This window comes from Ammodytes marinus (genome assembly GCF_949987685.1).
Source record: "Ammodytes marinus genome assembly, chromosome: 19".
In the NCBI taxonomy this organism is placed as follows: domain Eukaryota; kingdom Metazoa; phylum Chordata; class Actinopteri; order Uranoscopiformes; family Ammodytidae; genus Ammodytes; species Ammodytes marinus.
This window is the reverse complement of record NC_137223.1, coordinates 13,718,503-13,733,332: the sequence shown is the minus strand read 5'-3', so window position 1 is coordinate 13,733,332 and position 14,830 is coordinate 13,718,503. Positions and strand designations below refer to the sequence as shown.

Here is a 14,830-nt window from a genome sequence, read left to right as displayed (position 1 = left end):
ACGCAAACAAGGACGAGGGACTTGTGGATTTAAACCCTGAATGAAGAATCGGCTCTACAAAATGTTTCTGAAGACATCACTTGTCACGTACTACTTTTACTGGTTATCTATTTATTGACCTGTTCCAGACATAATTAGCCCGCCAGCAGGCATTTGTCCATTCATTATTGAGAGGCATTCCAGCATGTTGTAAACATGGACTGCTGTGAATTAGTTGCCCTTCAAGCATAGGACACCCGCGTTAATATCGGAAGAGAGCATCGATCCCCACCGAGACATGGCTCGTCTGCTCGTTCTGGTCAAGTCCGTGGTCCTGTTGCTTTTTGGCAGCGACGTGTTCTTGGTAGGAGCAAGTAAGTATCAGCCTCCACGGCAGAGGAGTCAAATCAATTACTTTGCACTTTGCAGCCTTGTAAAATGCGCCATTAGCAGTGCAAAGTGAGAGAACATGTGAACAAGTCACAGTGTTTGTGAGAGCTTTACGAGGCGTTTGTTGGATTTTAATCTGGATCGAGTGGTGCACTTAATTCAGGAGGGAAAACATTTTTTTTTATTATAGCCAACAACACATGTTTATGCAGATTGTAAGGCTGTTTAGTTATAAGGGGTTTTGTTTTATTCTATTTCTAACACATGTCTGTCTAATCCCTATTGTTTAATCCCACATTGAAATGAATCACCATCTAATAACCTTATGAATGACTATGCCAGTTTGCCTTGCTACATACTTAAGCATACACTTTTTTTTAAATTGGCTATTAGCACATTTACAGAAAGCAACCTGCCAATCATCTCCGAAAGAAAGAAACTGCAGCCTTTTTTATTGTATCTCTCACTCAATCTTGTTTGCTATAGAAAGGTAATTTAATTAAATGGCGCTGCTCAAAAATATAGGCTAATTATCATTGGGGACAAAAATATTCAGCTGCATTAACTTCTGTTAAAATAAAGTGTCACAGGGGGAACACCAGTTGCAGAGCCAACACTGATTTGCATGTCAAATCAAGCGTGAGAGAGAATGCCTGTGCTTAGACTATATGTACTTATTTTTGCATTCTAGGCCTCAGACTCATTAATGAATTGTCCCTGATTCTGTAACAGAGCTCTTCTCTCTCTCTGCCTGTGTGCATCCCCTGTCTCTCCTTTCTACCTGTCTGCCTCCATCACTTCCTCCCTCGCCTCTCAAGGGGACCGAGTCCTACATAAGATAGCGCCTTGAGGAAAATCAGATTGGCACCTTAGGGTCTGTGTGTGTGTGTGTGTGTGTGTGTGTGTGTGTGTGTGTGTGTGTGTGTGTGTGTGTGTTGCCTGCCTGTTACACATATTCAGAGCTTTCGTCATGCTCTGCGCTGCCATGTGAAACGCAGCAAAAGCAGCATCTCTGATCCGTTGTGCATAGGGCTGTCAGGGAGCAGGTAGTCTCACTCATAAAAAAAATAGGACATGGCACTCCCAAATATAAATTTGGCTGTTGCACATGAGATTAAAAAAATAAAAAATATGATGAATTCATTGGTGCAACCCTCTGCATGAAATGGGACTATGGCATTTGCAGTGATGTGTCATTCAGAAGAAGATCTAAATTAATTCTCAGCCTCTTTAGTACATGGTGAGGTTGTCCATAAAAATAAACCATGCCATGTAGCAGGGAAAGGGGGCCTTTTAAGTCCCTCTTAGGTAACACAATTAATGGATTCCTAAAATGATGTGACTGTGGATGGTGACTGTAAGCCTATATTAAACCTGTTTTTTTCTTTCAACTCACCCACTGAAATAGGTTCTCAAAGCTTTTCACCCATCCTGAGAGCATGCTCTTCAACATGAGTCATGATCCCACTAAAATATTCATTGCAATGGATTTAGAAATTTGCATTGGTAAAATCTCCTATGAATTGTTGATAAAAACCTGGGTAACTGTCAACTTACATTCGGTCAAGCACTGAGAAAAATGCTTGCAATCTTCCTGAGGGAAAGAAAAAACAGTATAATCCCACTGATAGTAATTGTCTTGGTCAAGACAGCCACACAATATCTTAATATGGGTTTCCATATTTACATGGACAGGGTCTCAAACAAAAGCGCTAGAAAATGAATCCCACTCGAGGCCCACCTAACGCGTTAGGCGCTAAGCAAATGTGATTTAGAGTTTACTGGATTGATTTGAATGGCCAGGCTCGTATCATTCTTCAAATTGGCAATCTGCTGTTCATAAACCTGGTGACACAATCTTGGCAAATACACGTTCTGTTTTAAGAGCCAAATCCATCAGAGGGAGGGCCGTAGTTTGCTTATGTTGTCATAAATCTATTTATGCAATTCTCATGGCAGATGTTATTGCAAATACACAGAGACAATACAGAATGAGGTGTGTCGAAAATACACAATGTGGTTCTTGGATTTTATATCAGAATTTTAGTATCATAGCTTACACATGCTACTGCATTGTTTAGACGTGTAGTAGAACCATAAAAACAATCACTTCAGCCAATAGAATGAATGCTGTGAACTCTGAACAACTTATTCATGGCTCTGCTCCTCTACACTTCACTGCATACTAGCCTTCACAGATGTGGGACGCTACAGAAATGTTAGCTTGCGACGGAGGAGCCTCAGAGTTTGGTCAGTGATTACATTGACCTTTGACTGGCATCTGGTCCCACTGCTGTTTCCCAGCCCTCTCATTCTGTGAGGAAGAAGACAGAGTGTATTTTAAGCAAGAGAGACTCAGTGCCCCTGCTGTATATAGGCTGACAATGCTACTACTCAAATGTATAGGAAGAAGCATAGGACTTAGCCACATCTGGCTGGGCAATTTGTTTTCATCTGTATCCATCTACCGAGCTGTAGAACATTGTTGTTGTTGCTGCAACAAGATAGATGCAAGTGTACCAGAGAAGGAGATGAAGCAACGACCACATACTGTATAGTCATCGCTCCCACATGGCATCAGATGTGAAAGAAAGGCAGGATCTCAGAGGGGAAAACAATTTAGAGATGAAAGAAGAAAATGGTCTTCAAAGATAATATGGGGGCAGACAGTGCAGGCAGGGGCTGCGTTAAACCAGCACAGCATTTCTTAAGGAGCTCCACGGCCAGGAAGTTTGCAACACGGGGGCCTTGTGGAGGAGCTGTTCAACAACCTCCCGCTGTGCATATAGGAGAACATTTAGACTTTCCACGGCTGGGTTTGAAACGCATGCAGATGAAGTCGTTTGAATATCGACTGGGCAACACATTGTAGTTCAAGGCACCTCCTCTCTTATAATTGTGTTGCCTTTATGTAGAAGGTGTCAGTGAATATGTTATCTCACAAGGCACCAAGGCATTAGAAGTATTACAAGGGGATTATAGTTTAAGCAGCCCTTCAAACTGTCACTAGCTCTGTAAATGAAATATGATCCAACAGTATGGGGAGTCTGCCACCGTGGTAAACCACTGAGTTTTTACTTTTAGGGAACCGATAACTCATTTGGAACATTTATAACCGAATAATAAGCCAGTCACGTCACACTTAATATTGTCTGTTAAATTAAGTAGAGTCCACTTTTATACCACATGTGGGGACATTGACTTAGTCATGGTTGCACTTCTAATAAGTGAACAAGCTTTAAAACTGTTTGTATAATTAATGTTTCAAAAACCCTTAAAAATACATTTAAATAAGCATTTCTGATAAAACTGGACCCTAAAAGAATGGGGCATCACAAAAGAAACTAGAACTGCAAGCAGTTGTGAACGGGGGCCAAGCCTCCCACGCGACTCGGGATCGGGCGTCGTCGTCCGCGGCGCCGGCCCCTCGCTTCACGGAATCCGGGGATGTAAAGTTTTTGAATGTGGGATGTTTGGTTTGGGAGTTATAGACCAAAAGGCAAAAGTAATGGCAGAGACAGATGCTCAAGTGTGTTTTTGGCGCCCCCTTTTGGAGCAATTTAAGGAAAAAGTAGAACCAGCCTGAGAACCATAGGACAAACACATGTGTGAAGTTTGGTGTTAATAGGATAAATCGTTTTGGATTTAGGAGCAGTTTGGTTAAAGGTAGCTAATGTGCAAATCTTTAAAGCGCTACCGTTTGGTCTTCCGATGGTCGTAGAAAAATTCTTTACACAACATTTGCTCGTGGGAGTCGGTAGAGCATAATGCTTTTGGTTTCGTCGAAATCGGACAAAAACTGTAGGAGGAGTGTGTTTTGGTGACTGACACAGTTTTTGCGATGTAGCGAAAGAAAATCCCATATGCAAATGGGCGTGGCCTATCTCAAAAGATGCAGCTGACTTGTGGGCATCTGTGGATATAAAGTGTTTGACTGTGGGATGTTCGGTGTGGAAGTTATAGCCCCAAACGCGTTTTCTTTGCTTTTTGTGGTTTTGGCGCCCCCTATGGATGACATTCGCAAAATTAAGTGAGATAGAAATATGCGGCTCAATGTACCGAACAAGTGGATGTCAAGTTTTTGAATGTGCGATGTTCGGTTGGGGAGTTATAGCAAAATCAAATTGTCAACCTCTCCATTGTAAAGACACTTTTTTGAATTTTCCCATTTTCCCGCCTAAAGACTTAGAAAATGGCGAAAACAGGCAAAAAAATTGAAAAACTCTTTTTTTTAATAAGTCCGGCCCACATAGAAATTTCTTGCCCATATTTTTGCCATAGGCTCAGGTATGCCCCATGATAGTGTCCCTTGAGTTTCAAGAAAATCCCTTTATTTTATTTTTTTAAGGAATTTTCGCAAATCTTTAAAGCGCTACCGTTTGGTCTTCCGATGGTCGTAGAAAAATTATTTGACTTACTTTTGCTCGTGGGAGTTGGTAGAGCATAATGCTTTTGGTTTCGTCCAAATCGGGCGAAAACTGTAGGAGGAGTATGTTTTGGTGACTGACACAGTTTTCGCGATGTAGCGAAAAATGTATATATACGCAAATGGGCGTGGCCTATCTCAAAAGATGCAGCTGACTTGTGGGCATCTGTGGATATAAAGTTTTTGACTGTCGGACTTTCGGTGTGGGAGTTATAGCCCCAAACATGTTTTTTTATTGTTGTAGCGCCACCTAGTGGCTGGCATGTCTGAATTTTTTTGTCTGCGTACCAGGCACGGACCTGGATAAGCCCTGCAAGTGGCATGTCCCAACCCTTTACGGTTTGGGCTGCAGCACCACTTTTACGTAAGGAAAAATAATAATAACTAGAACTGCAAGCAGTTGTGAACGGGGGCCAAGCCTCCCACGCGACTCGGGATCGGGCGTCGTCGTCCGCGGCGCCGGCCCCTCGCTTCACGGAATCCGGGGATGTAAAGTTTTTGAATGTGGGATGTTTGGTTTGGGAGTTATAGACCAAAAGGCAAAAGTAATGGCAGAGACAGATGCTCAAGTGTGTTTTTGGCGCCCCCTTTTGGAGCAATTTAAGGAAAAAGTAGAACCAGCCTGAGAACCATAGGACAAACACATGTGTGAAGTTTGGTGTTAATAGGATAAATCGTTTTGGATTTAGGAGCAGTTTGGTTAAAGGTAGCTAATGTGCAAATCTTTAAAGCGCTACCGTTTGGTCTTCCGATGGTCGTAGAAAAATTCTTTACACAACATTTGCTCGTGGGAGTCGGTAGAGCATAATGCTTTTGGTTTCGTCGAAATCGGACAAAAACTGTAGGAGGAGTGTGTTTTGGTGACTGACACAGTTTTTGCGATGTAGCGAAAGAAAATCCCATATGCAAATGGGCGTGGCCTATCTCAAAAGATGCAGCTGACTTGTGGGCATCTGTGGATATAAAGTGTTTGACTGTGGGATGTTCGGTGTGGAAGTTATAGCCCCAAACGCGTTTTCTTTGCTTTTTGTGGTTTTGGCGCCCCCTATGGATGACATTCGCAAAATAACGTGAGATAGAAATATGCGGCTCAATGTACCGAACAAGTGGATGTCAAGTTTTTGAATGTGCGATGTTCGGTTGGGGAGTTATAGCAAAATCAAATTGTCAACCTCTCCATTGTAAAGACACTTTTTTGAATTTTCCCATTTTCCCGCCTAAAGACTTAGAAAATGGCGAAAACAGGCAAAAAAATTGAAAAACTATTTTTTTTAATAAGTCCGGCCCACATCTGAATTTCTTGCCCATATTTTTGCCATAGGCTCAGGTATGCCCCATGATAGTCTCCCTTCAGTTTCAAGAAAATCCCCCCCCCCTTTTTTTTTAAAGGAATTTTCGCGAATCTTTAAAGCGCTACCGTTTGGTCTTCCGATGGTCGTAGAAAAATCATTTGACCTTCCTTTGCTCGTGGGAGTCGGGAGAGCATAATGCTTTTGGTTTCGTCCAAATCGTGAGAAAACTGTAGGAGGAGTATGTTTTGGTGACTGACACAGTTTTTGCGATGTAGCAATAAATGTATATATACGCAAATGGGCGTGGCCTATCTCAAAAGATGCAGCTGACTTGTGGGCATCTGTGGATATAAAGGTTTTGACTGTCGGCCTTTCGGTGCGGAAGTTATAGCCCAAAACGCCTTTTCCTTTGTTGTAGCGCCACCTAGTGGCCGGCATGTCTGAATTTTTTTGTATGCTGAGGGACCGGGGGTCTGAACTAGTGATGCAAGTGGCATGTCCCAACCCTTTACGGTTTGGGCTGCAGCACCACTTGTACGTAAGGAATAGGAATAATAATAATAATAATCCCTACAAGAACAATAGGGTTCCCTGCCCCGCAGGGCTTGGGAACCGCGTTGCTCTGCAAAACGCGGTCCCAGCCCTTCTCGGGCTTGGCCCCCTAACTAGAACTGCAAGCAGTTGTGAACGGGGGCCAAGCCTCCCACGCGACTCGGGATTGGACGTCGTCGTCCGCAGCGCCGGCCCCTCGCTTCACGGAATCCGGGGATGTAAAGTTTTTGAATGTGGGATGTTCGGTGTGGGAGTTATAGCCCCAAACGCGTTTTCTTTGCTTTTTGCGGTTTTGGTGCCCCCTATGGATGACATTCGCAAAACTGTGTTATGTAGAAAGATGCAGCTGACTTGTGGGCATCTGTGGATATAAAGTGTTTGACTGTGGGATGTTTGGTGTGGAAGTTATAGCCCCAAACGCGTTTTCTTTGCTTTTTGTGGTTTGGCGCCCCCTATGGATGACATTTGCAAAACTGTGTTTGATAGAAAGATGTTGCTCAATGTACCGAAGAAGTGGATGTCAAGTTTTTGAATGTGCGATGTTTGGTTGGGGAGTTATTGCAAAATCAAATTGTCAACCTCTCCATTGTAAAGACAGTTTTTTGAATTTTCCCATTTTCCCGCCTAAAGACTTAGGAAATGGCGAAAACAGGCAAAAAAATTGAAAAACTCTTTTTTTTAATAAGTCCGGCCCACATAGGAATTTCTTGCCCATATTTTTGCCATAGGCTCAGGTACGCCCCATGATAGTGTCCCTTGAGTTTCAAGAAAATCCCTTTATTTTATTTTTTTAAGGAATTTTCGCAAATCTTTAAAGCGCTACCGTTTGGTCTTCCGATGGTCGTAGAAAAATTATTTGACTTACTTTTGCTCGTGGGAGTCGGTAGAGCATAATGCTTTTGGTTTCGTCCAAATCGGGCGAAAACTGTAGGAGGAGTATGTTTTGGTGACTGACACAGTTTTCGCGATGTAGCGAAAAATGTATATATACGCAAATGGGCGTGGCCTATCTCAAAAGATGCAGCTGACTTGTGGGCATCTGTGGATATAAAGTTTTTGACTGTCGGACTTTCGGTGTGGGAGTTATAGCCCCAAACATGTTTTTTTATTGTTGTAGCGCCACCTAGTGGCTGGCATGTCTGAATTTTTTTGTCTGCGTACCAGGCACGGACCTGGATAAGCCCTGCAAGTGGCATGTCCCAACCCTTTACGGTTTGGGCTGCAGCACCACTTTTACGTAAGGAAAAATAATAATAACTAGAACTGCAAGCAGTTGTGAACGGGGGCCAAGCCTCCCACGCGACTCGGGATCGGGCGTCGTCGTCCGCGGCGCCGGCCCCTCGCTTCACGGAATCCGGAGATGTAAAGTTTTTGAATGTGCGATGTTCGGTGTGGGAGTTATAGCCCCAAACGCGTTTTCTTTGCTTTTTGTGGTTTTGGCGCCCCCTATGGATGACATTCGCAAAACTACGTTAGATAGAAAGATGCAGCTCAATGTACCAAACAAGTGGATGTCAAGTTTTTGAATGTGCGATGTTCGGTTGGGGAGTTATAGCAAAATCAAATTGTCAACCTCTCCATTGTAAAGACACTTTTTTGAATTTTCCCATTTTCCCGCCTAAAGACTTAGAAAATGGCGAAAACAGGCAAAAAATTTGAAAAACTCTTTTTTTTAATAAGTCCGGCCCACATAGGAATTTATTGCCCATATTTTTGCCATAGGCTCAGGTATGCCCCATGATAGTCTCCCTTGAGTTTCAAGTAAATCCGCTTTTTTTTTTTTTTTAAGGAATTTTCGCGAATCTTTAAAGCGCTACCGTTTGGTCTTCCGATGGTCGTAGAAAAATTATTTGACTTACTTTTGCTCGTGGGAGTCGGTAGAGCATAATGCTTTTGGTTTCGTCCAAATCGGGCGAAAACTGTAGGAGGAGTATGTTTTGGTGACTGACACAGTTTTCGCGATGTAGCGAAAAATGTATATATACGCAAATGGGCGTGGCCTATCTCAAAAGATGCAGCTGACTTGTGGGCATCTGTGGATATAAAGTTTTTGACTGTCGGACTTTCGGTGTGGGAGTTATAGCCCCAAACATGTTTTTTTATTGTTGTAGCGCCACCTAGTGGCTGGCATGTCTGAATTTTTTTGTCTGCGTACCAGGCACGGACCTGGATAAGCCCTGCAAGTGGCATGTCCCAACCCTTTACGGTTTGGGCTGCAGCACCACTTTTACGTAAGGAAAAATAATAATAATAATAATAACTAGAACTGCAAGCAGTTGTGAACGGGGGCCAAGCCTCCCACGCGACTCGGGATTGGACGTCGTCGTCCGCAGCGCCGGCCCCTCGCTTCACGGAATCCGGGGATGTAAAGTTTTTGAATGTGGGATGTTCGGTGTGGGAGTTATAGCCCCAAACGCGTTTTCTTTGCTTTTTGCGGTTTTGGTGCCCCCTATGGATGACATTCGCAAAACTGTGTTATGTAGAAAGATGCAGCTGACTTGTGGGCATCTGTGGATATAAAGTGTTTGACTGTGGGATGTTTGGTGTGGAAGTTAAAGCCCCAAACGCGTTTTCTTTGCTTTTTGTGGTTTGGCGCCCCCTATGGATGACATTTGCAAAACTGTGTTTGATAGAAAGATGTTGCTCAATGTACCGAAGAAGTGGATGTCAAGTTTTTGAATGTGCGATGTTTGGTTGGGGAGTTATGAGTAAAATCAAATTGTCAACCTCTCCACGTTTTTGAATTTTCCCGCCAAATAGTTCGAAACAGGAAGTGAAAGTGCAAAACTAATTTGTTTAATAAATCCGGCATACATAGGAATTTCTTGCCCATATTTTTTGTATAGACTCAGGTACGCCCCATGATAGTGTCCCTTGAGTTTCAAGAAAATCCCTTTATTTTATTTTTTTAAGGAATTTTTGCAAATCTTTAAAGCGCTACCGTTTGGTCTTCCGATGGTCGTAGAAAAATTATTTGACTTACTTTTGCTCGTGGGAGTCGGTAGAGCATAATGCTTTTGGTTTCGTCCAAATCGGGCGAAAACTGTAGGAGGAGTATGTTTTGGTGACTGACACAGTTTTCGCGATGTAGCGAAAAATGTATATATACGCAAATGGGCGTGGCCTATCTCAAAAGATGCAGCTGACTTGTGGGCATCTGTGGATATAAAGTTTTTGACTGTCGGACTTTCGGTGTGGGAGTTATAGCCCCAAACATGTTTTTTTATTGTTGTAGCGCCACCTAGTGGCTGGCATGTCTGAATTTTTTTGTCTGCGTACCAGGCACGGACCTGGATAAGCCCTGCAAGTGGCATGTCCCAACCCTTTACGGTTTGGGCTGCAGCACCACTTTTACGTAAGGAAAAATAATAATAATAATCCCTACAAGAACAATAGGGTTCCCTGCCCCGCAGGGCTTGGGAACCGCGTTGCTCTGCAAAACGCGGTCCCAGCCCTACTCGGGCTTGGCCCCCTAACTAGAACTGCAAGCAGTTGTGAACGGGGGCCAAGCCTCCCACGCGACTCGGGATCGGGCGTCGTCGTCCGCGGCGCCGGTTCTTCGCTTCACGGAATCCGGGGATGTAAAGTTTTTGAATGTGGGATGTTCGGTTTGGGTGTTATAGACCGAAAGGCAAAAAAATGGCAGAGAAAGATGCTCAAGTGTGTTTTTGGCGCCCCCTTTTGGAGCAAATTAAGAAAAAAGTAGGACCAACCTGAGAACCATAGGACAAACACATGTGTGAAGTTTGGTGTTAATAGGATGAATCGTTTTGGATTTAGGAGCAGTTTGGTACAAGGTAGCTAATGTGCAAATCTTTAAAGCGCTACCGTTTGGTCTTCCGATGGTCGTAGAACAATTATTTATACAACTTTTGCTCGTGGGAGTCGGTAGAGCATAATGCTTTTGGTTTCGTCCAAATCGGGCAAAAACTGTAGGAGGACTGTGTTTTGGTGACTGACACAGTTTTTGCGATCTAGCGGAAATAAATCCCATACGCAAATGGGCGTGGCCTATCTCAAAACATGCAGCTGACTTATGGGCATCTGTGGATATAAAGTTTTTGACTGTCAGACTTTCGGTGTATGAGTTATAGCCCCAAACGCGTTTTCTTTGCTTTTTGTGGTTTTGGCGCCCCCTATGGATGACATTCGCAAAACTACGTTAGATAGAAATATGCAGCTCAATGTACCAAACAAGTGGATGTCAAGTTTTTGAATGTGCGATGTTCGGTTGGGGAGTTATAGCAAAATCAAATTGTCAACCTCTCCATTGTAAAGACACTTTTTTGAATTTTCCCATTTTCCCGCCTAAAGACTTAGAAAATGGCGAAAACAGGCAAAAAATTTGAAAAACTCTTTTTTTTAATAAGTCCGGCCCACATAGAAATTTCTTGCCCATATTTTTGCCATAGGCTCAGGTATGCCCCATGATAGTCTCCCTTGAGTTTCAGGAAAATCCCTTTTTTTCTTTTTTTTTTACGGATTTGCGCGAATCTTTAAAGCGCTACCGTTTGGTCTTCCGATGGTCGTAGAAAAATCATTTGACCTTCCTTTGCTCGTGGGAGTCGGGAGAGCATAATGCTTTTGGTTTCGTCCAAATCGTGAGAAAACTGTAGGAGGAGTATGTTTTGGTGACTGACACAGTTTTTGCGATGTAGCAATAAATGTATATATACGCAAATGGGCGTGGCCTATCTCAAAAGATGCAGCTGACTTGTGGGCATCTGTGGATATAAAGTTTTTGACTGTCAGACTTTCGGTGCGGAAGTTATAGCCCAAAACGCCTTTTCCTTTGTTGTAGCGCCACCTAGTGGCTGGGATGTCTGAATTTTTTTGTCTGCGTACGGGGTACGGACGTGGATATGTCCTGGAAGTGGCATGTCCCAAACCTTTACGGTTTGGGCTGCAGCACCACTTTTACGCGGAGAAAAATAATAATAATAATAATCCCTACAAGAACAATAGGGTTCCCTGCCCCGCAGGGCTTGGGAACCGCGTTGCTCTGCAAAACGCGGTCCCAGCCCTACTCGGGCTTGGCCCCCTAATAATCCCTACAAGAACAATAGGGTTCCCTGCCCCGCAGGGCTTGGGAACCGCGTTGCTCTGCAAAACGCGGTCCCAGCCCTACTCGGGCTTGGCCCCCTAATAACTAGAACTGCAAGCAGTTGTGAACGGGGGCCAAGCCTCCCACGCGACTCGGGATCGGGCGTCGTCGTCCGCGGCGCCGGCCTCTCGCTTCACGGAATCCGGGGATGTAAAGTTTTTGAATGTGGGATGTTTGGTTTGGGAGTTATAGACCAAAAGGCAAAAGTAATGGCAGAGACAGATGCTCAAGTGTGTTTTTGGCGCCCCCTTTTGGAGCAATTTAAGGAAAAAGTAGAACCAGCCTGAGAACCATAGGACAAACACATGTGTGAAGTTTGGTGTTAATAGGATAAATCGTTTTGGATTTAGGAGCAGTTTGGTAAAAGGTAGCTAATGTGCAAATCTTTAAAGCGCTACCGTTTGGTCTTCCGATGGTCGTAGAAAAATTCTTTACACAACATTTGCTCGTGGGAGTCGGTAGAGCATAATGCTTTTGGTTTCGTCGAAATCGGACAAAAACTGTAGGAGGAGTGTGTTTTGGTGACTGACACAGTTTTTGCGATGTAGCGAAAGAAAATCCCATATGCAAATGGGCGTGGCCTATCTCAAAAGATGCAGCTGACTTGTGGGCATCTGTGGATATAAAGTGTTTGACTGTGGGATGTTCGGTGTGGAAGTTATAGCCCCAAACGCGTTTTCTTTGCTTTTTGTGGTTTTGGCGCCCCCTATGGATGACATTCGCAAAATTACGTGAGATAGAAATATGCGGCTCAATGTACCGAACAAGTGGATGTCAAGTTTTTGAATGTGCGATGTTCGGTTGGGGAGTTATAGCAAAATCAAATTGTCAACCTCTCCATTGTAAAGACACTTTTTTGAATTTTCCCATTTTCCCGCCTAAAGACTTAGAAAATGGCGAAAACAGGCAAAAAAATTGAAAAACTCTTTTTTTTAATAAGTCCGGCCCACATCTGAATTTCTTGCCCATATTTTTGCCATAGGCTCAGGTATGCCCCATGATAGTCTCCCTTCAGTTTCAAGAAAATCCCCCCCCCCTTTTTTTTTAAAGGAATTTTCGCGAATCTTTAAAGCGCTACCGTTTGGTCTTCCGATGGTCGTAGAAAAATCATTTGACCTTCCTTTGCTCGTGGGAGTCGGGAGAGCATAATGCTTTTGGTTTCGTCCAAATCGTGAGAAAACTGTAGGAGGAGTATGTTTTGGTGACTGACACAGTTTTTGCGATGTAGCAATAAATGTATATATACGCAAATGGGCGTGGCCTATCTCAAAAGATGCAGCTGACTTGTGGGCATCTGTGGATATAAAGTTTTTGACTGTCAGACTTTCGGTGCGGAAGTTATAGCCCAAAACGCCTTTTCCTTTGTTGTAGCGCCACCTAGTGGCTGGGATGTCTGAATTTTTTTGTCTGCGTACGGGGTACGGACGTGGATATGTCCTGGAAGTGGCATGTCCCAAACCTTTACGGTTTGGGCTGCAGCACCACTTTTACGCGGAGAAAAATAATAATAATAATCCCTACAAGATCAATAGGGTTCCCTGCCCCGCAGGGCTTGGGAACCGCGTTGCTCTGCAAAACGCGGTCCCAGCCCTACTCGGGCTTGGCCCCCTAATAATCCCTACAAGAACAATAGGGTTCCCTGCCCCGCAGGGCTTGGGAACCGCGTTGCTCTGCAAAACGCGGTCCCAGCCCTACTCGGGCTTGGCCCCCTAATAATCCCTACAAGAACAATAGGGTTCCCTGCCCCGCAGGGCTTGGGAACCGCGTTGCTCTGCAAAACGCGGTCCCAGCCCTACTCGGGCTTGGCCCCCTAATAAGAGTTACTAGGTCTGCTTGGCATCCAGATGCAGTACCTATTCAAACACAATGATGAGATTTAAGGGCCTTTAACAGTAACTGGATTGGAGCCACTTAGATTAATTGCTCATGAAGGCTACCATTCAATAGCAAAACAGCAAACACAAAAAAGCAGACCGTTTTCAACCTGAATGCTTTTCTTCAAGCGTAATCAACCCAATCACAGTGGCTCCTGGAAATAGTCAAATTGAGATAATGTCTCATCTGTCAAATTGTGTTCCCGGTAAAACCGACAGGTGACCTTCAATGTCCTATTCAAATCTCAATTTTCTAATTCTGTTTAATAAATGTGTTGTAGTTATCCTCGGTGGTCTTCAAACAATAGTGATATTGTGATGAAGCTAAGTTTATTTGTTTATTTTCTTATTTTTTGACTATAGAAATGATTGCCCAAATCAATCTCTTTTCTGATGCAGTGATTAACAAGTATGCGCAAACAATAACACAAATTAGGATATATCGTGTAATTGTGCTTTGCAAGCAAAGGCAAAGGATAACATCAGATGCCACAACCATACCTCGCTCTGACTAGTTCAAAATGGGCTCCTTTCAGCGTAGCTTATCAGCCATTCAGAGATCCACCACTTTCACTTTCTGTCTGTGCACTCTGGTTAGATGGGGGGAAGCTAATGCGCTGGGTTTTAGCTATACACACACAATGATTCATGCCGGCAGTGCACCCAAATCCCAAGAGGGTCTAACTGTTTGTTTGCGCTGACACGCTCCTCGACCACTGTGACCTATTGCCGTTTGATTTCAGATCAAACACAGTCTGGGCTTACTCAGGACATGTGGCCAACAACAAATATTGAAGTATCCACACTAATTACTGCAGAAGGGAACATCAAACACGCAAGCATGGGACATTGGGGAGAGAATTGGACAATTGGACTTCACATTTATAAAAAACATTTGAATCAGGATCACGACATCTGTTGTCCGCCCATGAGCATTCTATTTCCGTATTCATCATTAGCTTCTGGAATACTAAATCAATGAATACAACAATGAGTGTTTGTAGTTTTAGTGCACTGTTCTACAGTCCAAAAAGTCCCTTTACCCAGGCAATTTGATAATATACTTGTCCTGCTCAACCAACAACATCATAAAGAAAGAGGGCATTTATACATTAGTGATGATTCATGGCCTGCTTCAGCTGAAGCGTCACCTGCTCCATCACCAGTTAATGACCCGCAGGCAATGCATCATGGTTAGTGGCTGCTTTTTTAC

General features: G+C 43.6%; 1 protein-coding gene across 1 annotated transcript in view; it reads left to right on the top strand.

Moving 5' to 3' along the window:
* Window positions 1–277: 277 nt before the first annotated feature.
* fndc4a (fibronectin type III domain containing 4a) overlaps window positions 278–14,830 on the top strand; it is a gene marked incomplete at both ends in the record, with an annotated part of 28,939 nt that continues 14,386 nt past the window's right edge. The window contains one exon of the mRNA XM_080047774.1: window positions 278–353. Coding sequence (XP_079903900.1) covers window positions 278–353 — 76 coding nt within the window. The remainder of the gene's footprint in view (window positions 354–14,830) is intronic.